Source organism: Bidens hawaiensis, unplaced genomic scaffold (assembly GCF_021521415.1).
Source record: "Bidens hawaiensis isolate Kalapana, Puna unplaced genomic scaffold, B.hawaiensis_p1.1 tig00018801_1, whole genome shotgun sequence".
NCBI lineage: Eukaryota > Viridiplantae > Streptophyta > Magnoliopsida > Asterales > Asteraceae > Bidens > Bidens hawaiensis.
In genome coordinates this window covers 407,619-424,597 of record NW_027492857.1, presented here as the reverse complement: position 1 = coordinate 424,597, position 16,979 = coordinate 407,619, and the positions used below count along the sequence as shown (strand labels likewise).

Sequence of the window (16,979 nt, the reverse complement as noted above, 5' to 3'; positions counted from 1 at the left end):
AACTATTATTATATGAGAAGTATTCTATGAAATTGGTTCATAACCAAATTTCTTTCAATTATACATACATGATACTGAGAATAAATTTTCAATGAACGGAGTGTTCTTGTGTATGTTTTTGCACATGCAATTTTTTATTAAAATCATCTTTTTGAAAAAAATACTTTATGATATAAATAAAATCAATTTATGTATAATGATACAAACATAGATATAACACATTTTTCTATATACATCATGTATTACTATATTTGTAACTTAATTATTTAGATCATCTTGTGTTACACGGCTATAAAGCTAGTTATATTATAATACATAATGACAACTTTTCATATTCAACCATTATGAGACGCAGTAATATTGAATGTTCATTAACACTCCGGCAACTATCCCAGTTAACAAGAAGCAATCCTTCGCCTGAGCATTCCAACCGACTCCCTCAATTGAATGGTGTGAATCATTTATCAATTATCGGTTACGACTGAAACCCCCAAATCATCAAACCAATCCCAATTGAATCGCTACATATGGTTATTTATACTATCAGAATGCAACATCTTGAGTTCCGGCTGTCTAATCTACAATTGTTTCAACCAAAGCATTGAATTTAAGGTGATTACTATTCAACTTAATTTGATTTGATTTGATTTGATTCTCTGTTTAACCTAATTATGATTTAGACACCGTAATTTTATGACTATCGATCATAAACAGGACCAATGTTGATCTGGCTGACTCCTCCAAACGCAATCCAGGTTTGTCTTGTTCAATTTCAATTCAATGGATTTCTTTAATTGCATTTTGGTCGTGATTTGTGTTAGATGAAGAAACTGGATCCTGCTTGGTAGGCTGTTCATGACATATTAGGTTATGGCTTCAATTTAATCATTTGAAAGTGATAATATGATAATATCATATTCTGATTATGTACTTCTCAACATGTTTCTATATTTTTTTTGTTGATAATTTTATAACTTTCTATGAAGATGAGTTTAAATGAAATTTATAGTATATTAATTCTTCAATACATATACTTTAATAGTGGGTAAGCTCTTTGCAGAGTTACAAACAAAATTTGAAGATTGAATTTTGAATATTGTTACACACACACTTATTCATGTGTATCTTTATTAATTGTTAATATAATGATTTACCTTTTTTCTTTATTTTCATGACATGTTCTTGATTATGCTATGATGACTTTTGTCGATGGACAATCATCAAAGTAATTCTATTGCTTAAGTTTGTTTTAAGAACAAAACAGACATTTGGAGGAGTTTTATTAGATGGTATGTGTTTTATATGTCAGTTGATTGCTATATCATGTGTGGCTAAAGGTTCTGGTTCTTTAAACGATGCTGCAACAAACAAGTATGATTTGGATGCTTGGTTTTCTACATCCAAAACTTCCAAAAAACTTATTTTATGTTATTTATCTCTTTCATTCGATTAACCATAAGATTTTTAATTCATTTTCAATGTTTTATTCAACAAAATAATCTTTTTTAGATTAACAGGTGATGTCATGTGTTGCAGAAGATGATGAAAACAGGGAGTCAATCCTCATACGTAGGAAACTCATACCATGATGAGTGTGTGAAGGATGGCGAGATACGAGTTTATGGAGTTGACTTCTTCCGGTTAGTTAGTGACCAAGTTTGATGTTTTGTGTTTTATCATATTAATATCAGCCTGAAGACCTCTTATATCACCAAGCCTTTTGTTAGCATCCCAAACAAGGACTCCTAAGGCCATTTTTCCAAGAAGACACTCGACTGCGGATTCATTTGCACGAGGCGGGATTGATGAAAAATCTTCTGTGTTTTCATCTACAAGCATGAGTCCATATGGTTCAATTTCAGGCACTAAAGTTAGGTTTGTAAATGAACTGAGCACATTTGTTCGTTTAACATTAACAGAAACAAACAAAGGCTTCTTATTTGTGTTCGTTCGTTAAGAAAACGAGTGTTTATGGGTTCGTTTTTAATTGTATAAACGAACGATTCACAAACATAAATGAATGAAATAATTAAACGTAGACAAACAAACATAACGAGTGAATTAAACGTGAACAACAATTTGCTGGGATTAAAAAAATAATAAAAGCCAGATTGAATTTAACATAAACAAACAAAGGTTTCTTATTTGTGTTCGTTCGTTAAGAAAACGATAGTTTTTGTGTCTGTTTGTTAATTATACTAACAAACTATTCACAAACATAAATGAATGAAATAATTAAACGTACACAAACAAACATAACGAGCGAATTAAACGTGAACAACAATTTGTTGGGACTAAAATTATAATAAAAGCCAGATTGAATTTAACAGAAACAAACAAAGGTTTCTTATTTGTGTTTGTTCGTTAAGAAAACGATAGTTTTTGTGTCTGTTTGTTAATTATACAAACAAACTATTCACAAACATAAATGAATGAAATAATTAAACGTACACAAACAAACATAACGAGCGAATTAAACGTGAACAACAATTTGTTGGGACTAAAATTATAATAAAAGCCAGATTGAATTTAACATAAACAAACAAAGGTTTTTCTTTGTGTTCGTTCGTTAAGAAAACAATTGTTTTTGTGTTCGTTTGTTAATAGTATAAACGAACGATTCACAAACATAATTGAATGAAATAATTAAACGTAGACGAACAAACATACCGAGCGAATTAAACGTGAACAATTTGCTGGGACTAAATAAATAATAAAAACCAGATTGAATTGTTGTGGTTCGAAAAAATCTAACTGAATATATAAAGGAATGAACTAAAACAAACGTTAGACTAACAAACATAATCATCAAATGTAGACATGAATAAATGAACAAACATAAACATATGTTCAGGATCATAATTTACGGAACAAGACGAGTTTTTTTTTCATTCGTTTAACTTAATGAAAAAAAAAAGAAGTTGTTCGTGTTCGTTCGTTTGTTGTTAAACAGACATAAACGAACTTTTTATCGAACAGTTCATTGAATTCTCGGTTTGTTAGATAAAGTAGGTTGGCTTGGGTTGAGTTGAAAAACTTTTTTGCAGATTGTGAAATATATATTTATAGATAACTTGTGTTAAATATGATTTTAAATATTTGGACCCGTTATACATGTTCTTTTAACTTTTGTTATGACTATGTCTATTTGATCTATTAGAGATGAAAGTTAAAACTTAAGGTGAACCAACGCCTTCATAAACATTTTATTTCTTTGTGTATATTTCAGGAAGGAATCGAGTTGACGGCATATAAATTTTATGCACAAGTCAGGTAAATATGTGTACCCTTGTAAACCTAGAGAATAATATTATACAAGGATTGTAATTATATTAGTGTTTAATTTATCAGGAGCCGATTATCATACGGGCTGTTACTTTCTTAGCCTATGTAGAGGAACTCGGCACTCAAAAACAGTCGAAGGAGGGACACATTTTTATATTATTTTTATTTTGCAAAATAGTGATACTTGTTCAGTTGTTTGTGATATGTAGGTGGACGATATGAGGCCCGAGTTTAAATCCGGACTTCATGCCTTAACAAGGTTTGTTTCTGAAAGGACCCAGCCCAAACAAGTCGGGTCTAAGGTTATGACCGGACCCATTCTTGCTTGTGTCACTCAACCTTTTCTAGATGCTCTTAATAAAGGTGCAATGCTTATCGCCTACTATAAACTTCTTCATAGCATTCACAGCAGGTTCATTTTAGTTCTATTTGACTTTACTTTTTCTTTATAGATGAGATGAAGGTTTCAAATCTCAGTTTTATTATTTACATTTGAAAGAGCACATTCAAACAAAACAAAAGGGTTAGATGTGATTTGGCTTTTTAATCCCTCCACACCATCTAGAAAAATTATTTAAAACTGATTAGGCAATCTTTTTATAGTAATTACTAAATTATTGATTTTGTTTCTTTTTTTGGAAGTGTAAAAACATAACTTTTAATTTTTTAACCAGGCTCAACCATCACGAACCCACAATGGGTTAGTAAAAATGTCAACTTTATTATCCAATTGTTTTGTTTGATACTGTAAATTGATTGGGGTTCGTCAAGAGGGTTACAAGACAAAATGGTTCCCTACAATCAATTTTTTGTTCAAAACAAAGTGTATAAAAATTATTGTGTTATGTCATTGACATCTGTTTCCATTCTATACTATACTAAATAAGTGTTTACCTTTTACACTAACATTGATCTTTTTAATGTAGAAGTTCGGGTGAACGTTTTAGGAGGGCATACTACTGCACGGTCCCACCTGCCCATCACAACCCATATACTAGATGTAGCTTGCAGGTGTCCTATTGATGGAGTTGATGTCCTGTTACAAATGTACAGCAACAAGCAGCCTGGCCGGTGTTTGGTGACTCGGATAAAGACAAGTGGATTACACAAGCTTCATCAGTTACAGGTAATGATGGAAGAAGTGGTCAACTGCTGGAAGTGGTCAATGATTTGAGCCCTGATATGTACCGGAAAATACAACCCGAACCGTTTCTTCCTGTTTGTCTCGATTGCGTTTTCTGGTTAAAAAATCCAAAAAATTGGAACCGTTTCATTTTCCTTTGTTGCTTTCACCTTTTTTCATTCTCTACCTACAGTGGCAGTTAAGTGTGTCATACACATCTAAAAGTCATGAAAAAAGTCAAAAAGTCAAACCCGTGTTTTTGTTATTCTCTTATGTTACTAAGTTTTGCAATGTATATGTGATCACTCATTAAAATGTTGCAAACCATTTACTGGTACTTATTGGCTAACAACCAGACCGAACTTAAACTGAACGAAGAAAAAAAGGTCCGATTGTCCGGGCTTGGATTCGGTTTGGTCCTTTCTATCTTATAGTTTCAACGATATTCTATATAATTAAATAGCATCATTATTATATGAAATGGTTGTGTACATATTATTAATGGCATTTACTTTATGTTAATATTATGATGTAATTAACAGTTTATTTTCCAAATAAATAAACCACCTTACTGACTGACTTCTCTTTGCATCACCCCTGCGCTGCAATACAACACCATACTGAACACATTTTCATTGTGTCCCCGTCGCAACACGCCGGCACACCTACTAGTATTATATTACTAACATTATGGAAGGATGAGAGAATAATTGCTTAAAAATAGGACATTCTAAACATATTAGTTGACAAATTAGTAAGTTATTATACATAGTATGACTAAACTACCCTTTAACACATCAAACTAACACTTAAAATAAAACACTCTTGATCTAGATCTATCTTTCAATCTTGACCATTTACTACCAAGATCTAACCATCCATATTACTTCCTACACTTTTTAGACATACTCATCTTTTTATGATAACTCTTCCCTCTATATATATGGAGTTATCGTAAAAAGATGAGTGTGTCTAAAAAGTGTAGGAAGAAATCTGGATTGTGTGATCTTGGTAATTAATGGCTAAGATGGAAAGATGGAGTAATTAGTGTCGCAGCCATCGAGCATCACTGCCTACGACCCGGCAAGGGTTTCTAATGATTTCTCTCTTGCCTGTACAACTGTGAAGATGAAGAAGGTAGTGAATTGAAGGACTAAGGCGCTATGATCGAGAAACTAACTGCCCTTTGAAATTAGCGGTGCTTTGAGCATACGTGGAAGAAACTGATGGGTTGTTCTCATGAATAGTAGAATTACGTGTGTAAACCGCTAGTTGCATTTTAATATATATATATATATATATATATATATATATATATATATATATATATAGTTGAAGTCCACTTTTGACATTTGAAAGTCAAACAGTTATACATGTTGCAAACGAGTCACACTTTTGATTATGGGCCAGTTTGCTGTCAAGTTCATAGATCAAAAGGGTAGTTAAGAGATTTTCTTTAATTATTTTGGATTCTACAAGCTATCAAAAGTTAAAAGCTTTTGGCACTTGGGCTACTAATGGGTCAATCATAATATATTAACTCCATGGACATCTTTGGGATTTTTGAAAATTAAGCGTATAAAGTTATGTTAACAAATTACATTTTTTTTGAAAATTAAGCGTATAAAGTTATGTTAACAAATTACATTTTGGCAAAACTCGCTGCTTATTTTGGGTCAAATTCTACTACAGAGTGAATTTTGAATTTGGGGCAATTTGATACTTTTGGTTGAAATTGCTGAAACCGGTCGGATTTTAACTGAGGCAATTTGGGTTCTTAAAACTAAAAACTAACCCAAACGGATTTAAAAAGTTCAAAAATCAAACCCATTCGTTCGTTTATCCACCGTCGGTCGGTGTGATTCAAGGGGTTATTGGAATTCTTTATTTTCATGACGATTAATATACATAAAAGTATAAATATCTAGTAAATATATCTTTTGCCAGTTGATTTTCTTTTTCTACATGATCTTACACAAGTGCATATTTTTTATTTATTTTCTCAAAACGGCTTCTGTAACACCCGGCTAAAGCGGAATACGCCCGAGTGTGACGTACAGACTGCTTAAAACACATGTGACACAATTAAGTGACAATAATATCATTATTTATCTTAAACATCATGTACACAAGTTTGTAACAAAAAATACAAGGAAAAATACAAGAACAATTAACAACTTGTCCATTTATTAATATAACCTAAGTTCTAGTTTCCTCGTCACGGCAGCATTCTCTAAATAAGGTACATGTAGCATATATATAAAATAATGTCAACTAAATGAATAGTTTGTAAGTTCACAAAAGTTTTAATAAAAGTACATAAAAATCTACAATTCTATGAACAAGTGTAAATGAGCAAGTAAAGTCCTTTCCAATTGGGATTGTGCACCAACGTACTCGGATAATGGCGCAAGTAAGTGTCTTTTGCGTTGGTAACAACCAATGTACTCGGATCGGGGGTCCTTATTCCAGTCATAACATCGAGGTCCTGAGTGCATAGGGGGGCTTATGATCATACTTAATGAGGAAATCATGAGCACGTAATCTTTGAGAAAGTAAGCAAATAAACACACAAGTTCATGTAACAAATTGTAGTTTGTAAATAATGAATAAACGAAATTGTAATTTGGATAGGATATATATGCTACCCCCAAAAGTAAAAACGTAAAAAGGGGTGTGAGAAACTCACGTTGAAGTTGAAGACAAACATGAAATTAAACCGAAAGTGCGTAAATGAAACCGAAGCAATTGAACGTCACGAACTAGAATTAAAAGTACAAAATTTATATTAACTAACGGCTTATAAAAAGTAGATAACTCGGGTTTGCCGGGATATCGAAATGCCTAATGTAAATTTTATTATGGAGTTGGATATTATAATATTATTTTATACATTAACGAATGTTAAAGTTTAACGAGCGGAAATATGTATACACATATATAAGATTGTTGGGACTTATATTTTAGACCGACGCATCGAATTAATATTTGGGTGGAAAATGTATTATTCGGTCTCAACCAAGGGTGGATGGCTTGAAGACCAAGTCATGCTAGGCTAGTATAAATAGATGTTTTTATTCATTTGTCTAGTATGAGTGACTGTATTGTGTATGTGTGAGTTTTAGGGTTTTATCCCTTTGAGAAAGTCTCTGCCTCCAGGATGAGCTCTCCTGGTGGCGGCTGAGATATTTCTTAATTGATTGTATGTATGAATGTATGTATTAGTGTTTCATCTTAATGAGAATCATTCGGCTAATATTTCATACTACCTTTTCTATCTTGTTTGTGTTTTGATTACAATTGTTCATCCTACTTTATTGTTGGTTGTTAATCAAATCAGGCTCCAGGCTCTCTCCAAATACACCTCATCCGTCCAACTGATATCATCATTCAAGAGTGAATACGAGTTAGATTCGATCCTAACCCTAGATCCGAGCTCCACACCGTTGATTAGTATTGACTATTATTCACGCTTCCGCACCGGGGCTCGGACCTGTCAATTGGTATCAAAGCCTGGGTTACCGAATCGTTCAGACTAACTGCTGAACAGATTCATTTCGCTCTTGAATCCACCATGGACGTTAAACGATGAAGTTCGTTGAAATTATTTTTTTTTTTTGGTTTTGAAATTATTTGATGATTCGGAGAAAAGTATATGGATTGATGTTTGGGTTGATGAATCGTTTGGAGATCCAACATCAATTTCATGTTTATTTGGTCAAAACGGTCCAGATCTGATGTAACAGTGTTATTTGGCTCGTTTTGGGGCAACACTGTTCATCTGATTATTTCTAGATCTGAAAAGGTTGATTATGATATGAAGATAGGTTTCCTTGATTTCGAGATGACTTGGATAGGGCTATAGTGATTAATTTCAGATTACCAAACTTGATTTTGGATTTGAAAAATTAGGGTTTTGTGTGCTCGTGCTGCAAAAACAGTAGATGTTTGTTGAAAAATATTGCCGGTGGTACAAACTGATAAGGAGAATGTACAAGTCAAGAATGAACAGGTACTAAAGGCAATTTCATCACTGTTTGTTGCAGCAGATGCAAAGTGAATATTCGAGCAGGTTCTGCAAGGGCAAATCAGTGATTGATGACGCAGAAATAAAGTTTTGATGTCTCGAGCACACTATAAAAAATAAGATTGGACTCGAGTATGGAAAATGACTAAGTGTTGCTTCGAGCACAGGAGGTGTTTTGCCCAAGCACATCTTTGTTTTGCTCGAGCACAGGTTATTTCGAGCACATCTTATATCGAGCACACTTTGTGAAACCCAGAGCATATCCTTTGTCTTCTCAAGAAAACTATCTTTAAGTCTCTAGCACACTTTGTTATTTATTCGAGCAGACTCTTTTTCGAGTATACTTTGTTTTGTCTTGAACAATTATGCTTGTGAAGAGAAAACTCAAGTTTGTGTCGAGCACACCCTTGCTCCCGAGCACACTTTTGCTCCCGAGCATGTTTGGTGGAAAATGAAAAAGCACTAAGTAATCCGAGCACACTTTTGTTTCCGAGCATTAAGTAATCCGAGCACACTTGTGCTTCCGGGTACACTTTGTGCTAGTGCTAAAATTGAAAAATCACAAGTGTTTTGCTTTCTGAGTACACTTTGATTTCCGAGTACACTTTGCTTTCCGAGTACACTTTGTGCTTGGAAATGAATCAAAGTATGCTTTGTGCTTGGAAATGAATCAGAGTATGCTTTGTGCTAGGAAACAGAGTTTGTGAAACATTTCAAAGTTTTGAAGAAACTTTTGAGATTTTTAGTACCGTTGACCGTTTGACCAAGCTGTTCTCTACGGAAGATATATACCAGGGGTATTTTGGTAATTTTTCTCCAATCATCAACAAGCTTATGGAATTCAAACCTCATCCAATTTCACGACTTCATCAAAAGCTTTACAAGAACAAGTGTTGACCAAGCTTAAGGATTTAATCACTTTTAGTGTCAACCAACTTTTGAATATGTTCATTTGAGATTTTTTCAATCTTGATAGAGGATGATCAAGATTGTTTCACCCACACTTGATTTGAAGACACATTTATTAAAGACAATTGCAACGAAATTGGGGGAGTAAAAATATTTGACTTTCATTGCAAATGGCTAGCTTTAAATCAAGTAAAAGACTCAAGTTAAGGAAAAGTTGATCAAGATCAAAATCCAAGGTTTTTCAAAGACGTTTCTTCATTTGTAAGTTTTCAGATTTCCTAGTACGGATGAGAAGATGGAGTCATCACGTGCAACAATGTTGAAAGGATGATCAGTAGAGTCTAAACTCCTATGAAATAGTCACTTGAACAGTCAAGAACGGGTTATGGTTGACTTGAATGCTATCTTAATTCAGGGAATGGTTTAAAGATAATTTACAGGGGAAGAAACAGATTTGAAGAATGGAAGATTATTTGATGATCACAATGAGTTTATTTCTTTTTGTGATAACCTTGTTACTTGAAGTTGATCTTTGAAGTTCAACGCCTCGTTCATATGCCCATACAACTATATCCAAAAGTGATATAAGAGTGATGATTCGAAATGAAAAATGGGAGAAGCTTAACGTGAGGGGGAGAATTTCAATGAAAAACAACGAGTTATGAGGTGATCATGGAAGAAATTCGATGGCATCGGTCTAAGGGGGAGATTGTTGGGACTTATATTTTAGACCGACGCATCGAATTAATCTTTGGGTGAAAAATGTATTATTCGGTCTCAACCAAGGGTGGATGGCTTGAAGACCAAGTCATGCTAGGCTAGTATAAATAGATGTTTTTATTCATTTGTCTAGTATGAGTGACTGTATTGTGTATGTGTGAGTTTTAGGGTTTTATCCCTTTGAGAGAGTTTCTGCCTCCAGGATGAGCTCTCCTGGTGACGGCTGAGATATTTCTTAATTGATTGTATGTATGAGTGTTTAATCTTAATGAGAATCATTCGGCTAATATTTCATACTACCTTTTCTATCTTGTCGGTCCCCTCGATTTCAGCTGGATCTTAATCAATCATGTCATAACTCACACGGATTAATCGAGTTGACAAGAGAGTTAATGACGGGTTGCTATCTTTAGAAAGATATCCGTTTGTTAAAGGCGGAATCAATAACAAACATACGGTTGCAATTAATAATCAAAGGTAGAAAGCACACTTAAGATTCACTCAAAAGATTTCCATTTATATAATATTAATCATACAAAAGGATAATCGATTTAGGGTTTTCTAGGAATCCTAAGACAGCCGTCACACAATATTCTTTCAATTAATGTGTCTGTCTTATCCGTATTGTGTCCCCCTTGGCGGCGTGCCCTAAACATTCTATTTATAGGCCTGCCAACCTAGGACAGCTGTCATTCCTTCTAGAAACCCAAAATACAGTCACATATTCAAAATAAACTGTGTAAAACAAGTCTTCCGGGTAGGCTTTGCATCAGTCTTGTCTTTCCGAGTATGCTCGGCCATCCTTCATAACTTGGTAACATAGAAGTGTGCTCGGGATCATTTTCCGGGTAGACTTTACTTAAAGAGTATTTCACTAAGTAAAATACTCACCGAGTAGACTTCAGTCTTCTTGAATTTGCCAGACTTTGCCCGACAACTTCTTACGAGCAACCTTGTTCTTCAATGATCCATTTCAGCTCTTTGCTATAAAATAACTTATTGAGCAAAGTGTACTCAGGAGTACTGTTCCTTGCTCGAGCTGAGCCTTACTCGATATTACTTAGAGATATTTCTTTAGATTATCAAGCATACTTGGATCATACTTATTAATGAATACCTTGCCCGGTCTTCCAATCACTTGGCTTCTTGGACTTGGTTAACCAAACCTTACTCGGAGGAGTAATATACTTGGTTCTGAAGAACAGACTTGCTTGATAAAGTGAACCTTGCCCGGATTTACATAAACTAGTGAACCCTACTCGGAAACACACTAATTTGCAAACCCTGCTCGGATAACCACTTAAGAAGACTACTTGAAGTAAACCTTGCCCGGTAGGCAAAATATCATACTCGGCCAAATAAAAGCTTGCTCGGAGGTATTTTTGCCTTCTACAAGCTTTTATTTGGCCGAGTACGATATTTATAATGTTTATGAATTATGGATCTTAACGAAATTTTAGTTTTGAAAATAATTATGCTCAAGTATTATAAAGTTTAACGAAATATTAGTTATTAATATAATATTACTTACGAGATTAATATTAACTTTAATTATATTAATGTTTACGGCCTTTACCAGTATCTTTTAGTTTAGTATAAACGTTGTCGTTTGGAATTTATAAAGTTTACTTGAAGTAAACCTTGCCCGGTAGGCAAAATATCATACTCGGCCAAATAAAAGCTTGCTCGGAGGTATTTTTGCCTTCTACAAGCTTTTATTTGGCCGAGTACGATATTTATAATGTTTATGAATTATGGATCTTAACGAAATTTTAGTTTTGAAAATAATTATGCTCAAGTATTATAAAGTTTAACGAAATATTAGTTATTAATATAATATTACTTACGAGATTAATATTAACTTTAATTATATTAATGTTTACGGCCTTTACCAGTATCTTTTAGTTTAGTATAAACGTTGTCGTTTGGAATTTATAAAGTTTACGACGATATTGTATATATATTTATATATTTATTTCACGAGTTTTAACAAATGTTTCAGGTTGGAAAAAGCTTGGTTTCCGGATGAAAAGGTTATAAAATAAACTAAAACAATTTTTATTTAATTATAAATGATTTTATTCAATTTATAATACTTTTTGTAAATTTTATTTGGTTAATAAATATTAAAAGAAAGGTTTTTTTTAAAAAAAAAATAAAAGAATACAAAACAAACAACAAAAAAATAGCTATGACCCGGGTTCGAACCGGGGTCACCTGATTGAAACATTTATGGACTAACCAGCAGGCCAGATTGTTTATTTGGTTTTATAATAGAAAAAAAATTATACTTAACTAATAACTCATGTTCATCTTCAACCTCAAAACCCTAGAATTCCAATTTGATTAATCTGTTCCTTGTTTGTTAATTTAAAGTTAGGGGTTTTATTAGACGACCAAAAATGAATCAAAACCATATAACAAATACTTCGTATGGTGCCAGATTTATGACGAACGGAACTCGCCAGAAAACGGGTTTCGCCGAAAGAAAATAGAGGTTTTAGAGAGTATTAGATAGAGATGAGCATGTGAGCGAGTTTAGACGAAACCTTGGGTCCCATTTATAGTGTTAATCGGAACATGTTATCGTTAATTCGTAGTTAATGCGTGTTAATTATTTCCAGCGGTTTAGAGATTAATTACGAGTTATTTAGGTTGTTCATGGTAAAATAAATTACATGGTAATGTTTAGTATTAGTGGAGATGACGTTTGGAGTGTTTAACGGATTAAAGCGAAGCTTTAACGGTCATATTTATAAGTCGCCGGAACCGTTTTCGAGTCGCCGGAGTTGGCGCCGGGAAAATGGCCGGAAATACGTGATGAAGAACGGAGGGAACGGAGGGCTGCTGCTGCATTTATTATTATTATTATTATTATTATTATTATTATTATTATATAATATTTTGAATAATTTACATATTCAACTCCTAGACTTTGATTTTATATTTAAAACATAATAAAACTTTAATTACCATTTGAACCTTAAACTTTATAACTATAAAACTTTATATACTTTAATATCTCTAAATTGTTTCCATTTTACACTCGTATAGTTTGAATCTTATTTATTTTATAAACTTTTTAAGACTCAGGAATTCGTTTAAATAACATGCTAAAACTTGAAATTTCATTAATGAATAATACGAAATAGATCATCAATAATTAATGATTATAAACCGTCATAATTATTATTAAATCAACGAAAGATAATTACGAATACGTTGGAGCATCAAAACGTCTCGGTTAACAATCGTGATAAAAAGACATAATATGAAATTTGAAATATTCTTATACATATATTCATAAATAGAACAAAAAAATTAAAACGAGTCGGATATTTGGGTTTGTAAAGTAACGAATGTTACAGCTTCAGTCAACAAAGGTCAAAACTAGTTTGGGTAAAACCATTTCAAGTTTGAAAAGGCTTTCTGAAGCGGAAATTCACATATTGGAATCCATGAAGGTTGGTTTGAAAAGCAAAAACTGGTCTATATTAAAAAGATAAATTTCTTTAAAAGTAAAAAATTTAAACAAATGAAAAGCTAAATTTGAAAGGTACATAAAAAAGCTCTTATTTGTCTCAGGTTGGTTTGCATACGTGATTGGCCATTACCAAAACATGGTAACACAGGCTTTTCTATGAGATTTGGTAGTTCAAGGTCTATTCCAATAACACACTAAAATTGGGATGACCAAACCCGTTTGCAAACTAACCCAACCAAGCGGTCCGTGTACCAGTTTGTTACTTGGAGACTGACACCAACTAAAAGTAAACGTTCACGAACATAAATGAACAAATGAGACATGCGTTCAACTGTTCAAATTCTTTCATTTAACTAAATGAACAAAAGTTGTCGTTAAACGAACTTCTAGCCGACTGGTTCAATGGATGTTGGGTTCGTTTACAGGCCTACATTGTTTAAATTTGTAATATTTAAGAAAATTATAATTACATTGTGAAAACGGTCATTTTTTATGAGAATTACGAGTAAAAGTCAATTATTAGGTTATTTAAAAGACAAACCTGCAAATCCAGCAACCCGTTGATTCATATCATATAAAGCTTCATCCATCGAAGTATCTCATTCCTGCTCGTTTAACACCTAAAATAAAATTAATCATTTCACTTAATTAAAAATAAAATTTTGAAAATAAATTAAACCAACCATAGATTTTAGATATACAGATGAATAGTCCTCTTCACAAAATGGCAAACATCCATATCCGAAAGTTCATTATAAAAATGCAGCATTCGGCGTCTTTTTTGCTTGTGAAAATATTTCTTTACATGGCTCGGTTTCCTTGTATATGTTATCTGCATTTTTTATTTCTTGTATTAAATTATTAATGTCACAAGTTTATACCTATGTTAGAACAAAAAAGTTAAAATGTTACCATTGTAGTTAACTTGATAATCCAACTCCTCTAAGGCCTTTGCTGGAGTCGTTTCGTTAAACACGGCACATGCACAAAAGACCATCTTGATTCTCGGTTACATTGTTCCATAGGCTATTAGAAACATCTTCTTACAACCTTTTTAACCGATTAATACTTTAAAAAAAACTATCATATGTTGATCATGTTAATGAGAGATAAACAATAAACAATCGTATGTCGAACCGAAACTTACTTGTTTGCACACTGTAGTCTTCATCTTTCCAATCCCTCATTTTCGTGCTGAAATTCAACATTAAAGAAAATCATGAACAAAATCAAATTCTAGATCCTTAACTTCATTCAAATCTTTATTTAGCAAGCAAAAGAGTTTAACATGAACCCGACAATGTGAACGGGCCGTGTTTGCAGGTTGGCGGGGCCAACCAGACATGAACACAAAAATTTGACACGAACCCGAACACAACTCGCATATTCACGGGTTGACCCCAAATCTGACCCGTTAGACTTTAAATTTTTTGGTCATTAAACTGAAGCTCATACATACCTAAATATACTTTTCACATATCTTTTTTTGGCATTTAGAAAAGCAATTATACCTTCTTCATGGGCAAGTTCTCTCCAAACATGTAACTTCAAAGCTTGAGTGCGCACCTTGTCACCATTAGCTAACAAAAAAAAGTTATCACTTGCATAGATTTTAAAGAAAATATAAAAACACAAGGTTATATTCAGTTTGAAATAATATTCTCAAAAGATGGTTTAAATCACCAAACAATTCTTTAACAGAAAATGTATTTGTTTCATGTTAGGCTTATAATAAAAGAAAACAATATCCATACCTAGTAACAGTTAGAGTAGGAATCAAGCACACCCTATTTCAGATATTAACTTGCAATACATAAATTACCATATCAAAATACACCCAAAAATAAACAACCTTTACACTTACTAATATGAAGTTACAAAAGCAAAAATAAACCAAAGCTAGTTGAGTCGGCTTGTTTGACTTCAAGCCCGAGCTCAAGCTAAAGCTAGCTCGGCTTGCTCTTTAAGCAGCCCTAATTATAAAAACTCACCCCTTCACAGGATTAACATCCTCCCATATCCGTGGTTGCTTATGCTTTTCCCTACATACCTGTAATAAATCATAAATCAAAATGATAAATAAAGGTTACATTAAATTTACCGAAGGCGAATTTTAAACAAACAAACACGAACATATTCAGTAAACCTGGATAGAGGCACTAGTAGCCACTCTAGAAAAGATGCCCACCTAAAAAAATGAAGCTAATAAAAAAAAACAAAAAAAAAACACATTTCTAGTTTTCAGTTTTAAACAAACACACACGAGCATATCCATGTACAAAACAATTTATACATTAAATTTTCAGTTTTAACCAAAATACCCCTCCCAAAAGTACAGATGAACATCCAGTTTAAAAATATCCAGTTTGTGCATAACATCAACAATCTCAGCTTCTGTAGTAGCTAATATCTGCTAAGATGTTGACTCGGCTTCAATTAGTGTCTTGACCAAAATTTTTTTTGATGAAGTTTGGAAATTTATCTAGAAAAACTGATTTTTTTATAAAGTAATTGTCTTGAATTTTTACAAACTGTTTCAATCCTGCTTAAACTGTAAAATCGATTTCCCACCCTCCATAAAATCTTATATGTCCATTTTAAGAGGACTGCTTAACTCTAATAATAAACACCATTGTAAACACAAATAAACTCATGTCATACCACCAACATAACAAAATTTCCCCAAATTCAAACATATAGCTGATTGATTTCGCAAATACAAGAAATTAGACACATAGATACTCAAAAATCAAAGAATATAAATAAAAGCACATGCATAAATGAATTAGAAAAGATCGAACGTGAGTATAGGGTTTTTACCTGATTCGTCTAACATGAACGATTGTTGTCATATCTATGTTGCCAAAAAGTCCGAGAACCTAACCGACGGTGTCGATCTTCAAAGAGGAAATAACCCTAAATAAACAATCATATCAAAAGAAGAAGAACATACCAGTTTAAGCAATCCAGATCTTCAACAAGAGAGACTATTGGCAGGTGGATATGGGCTGAATTTGAAGACAAGAAACCCTAGATCTAGTGGAGTAAACTCGCCTGGTGAGAGAAGAAATGACATATGTGGGCGGGATTTGAAAAGCAAAACGTGAGTTACAACCAGGGTTATCGGCTGGTGGAAACCCTAAATCTGAATCAAATGCATAGCTAGTTGTACATAAGGCTTTAAGAGTTATAAAACTCTTATTTTTAAGAGTTTTTAGTGAAATTACTTTCTTGTCCCTCCTATATGTATTTAAGATAGTATAGATAATAAAAATGTAACATAATATAATATAAGTAACATGCATCATGTTATTTAATCAACTTAAATAACATTATAAAATATTTCTTTCAAAATATAAATTATCCATATAATTTATTTATCACACAAGTGCAAATATTTTGAAACCCATTTTCTAAATGTCGTAAGTGTT

At 32.9% G+C, this 16,979-nt stretch overlaps 1 protein-coding gene across 5 annotated transcripts; it reads left to right on the top strand.

The window, feature by feature from the left end:
* Nucleotides 1–566: 566 nt before the first annotated feature.
* Nucleotides 567–4,972, top strand: LOC143557085 (uncharacterized). 5 transcript variants are annotated; one of them, XR_013139509.1, is made up of 5 exons: nt 567–612; nt 715–755; nt 3,230–3,273; nt 3,495–3,697; nt 4,212–4,972. XR_013139509.1 is itself a non-coding variant. In XM_077046245.1 (3 exons), the coding sequence occupies exons 1-3, from the start codon at nt 720–722 to the stop codon at nt 4,306–4,308; spliced, it is 336 nt and encodes a 111-aa protein (XP_076902360.1). In that variant the 5' UTR covers nt 637–719; the 3' UTR covers nt 4,309–4,972. The 5 variants fall into 5 exon arrangements, 1 of the variants encoding a protein (XP_076902360.1); XM_077046245.1 differs by lacking the exons at nt 567–612; nt 3,230–3,273 and having other exon boundaries at nt 637–755; XR_013139508.1 differs by lacking the exon at nt 567–612 and having other exon boundaries at nt 740–755; nt 3,230–3,697.
* Nucleotides 4,973–16,979: the final 12,007 nt, after the last annotated feature.

What these genes read in the sequence shown, in the direction of transcription:
- LOC143557085 (XM_077046245.1), top strand. Translation starts at nt 720, where the DNA reads ATGTTGATCTGGCTGACTCCTCCAAACGCAATCCAG. An exon ending in CTCCTCCAAACGCAATCCAG is followed by an intron (nt 756 to 3,494) that starts GTTTGTCTTGTT and finishes TGTGATATGTAG; the next exon opens with GTGGACGATATGAGGCCCGA. An exon ending in CTTCATAGCATTCACAGCAG is followed by an intron (nt 3,698 to 4,211) that starts GTTCATTTTAGT and finishes TTTTTAATGTAG; the next exon opens with AAGTTCGGGTGAACGTTTTA.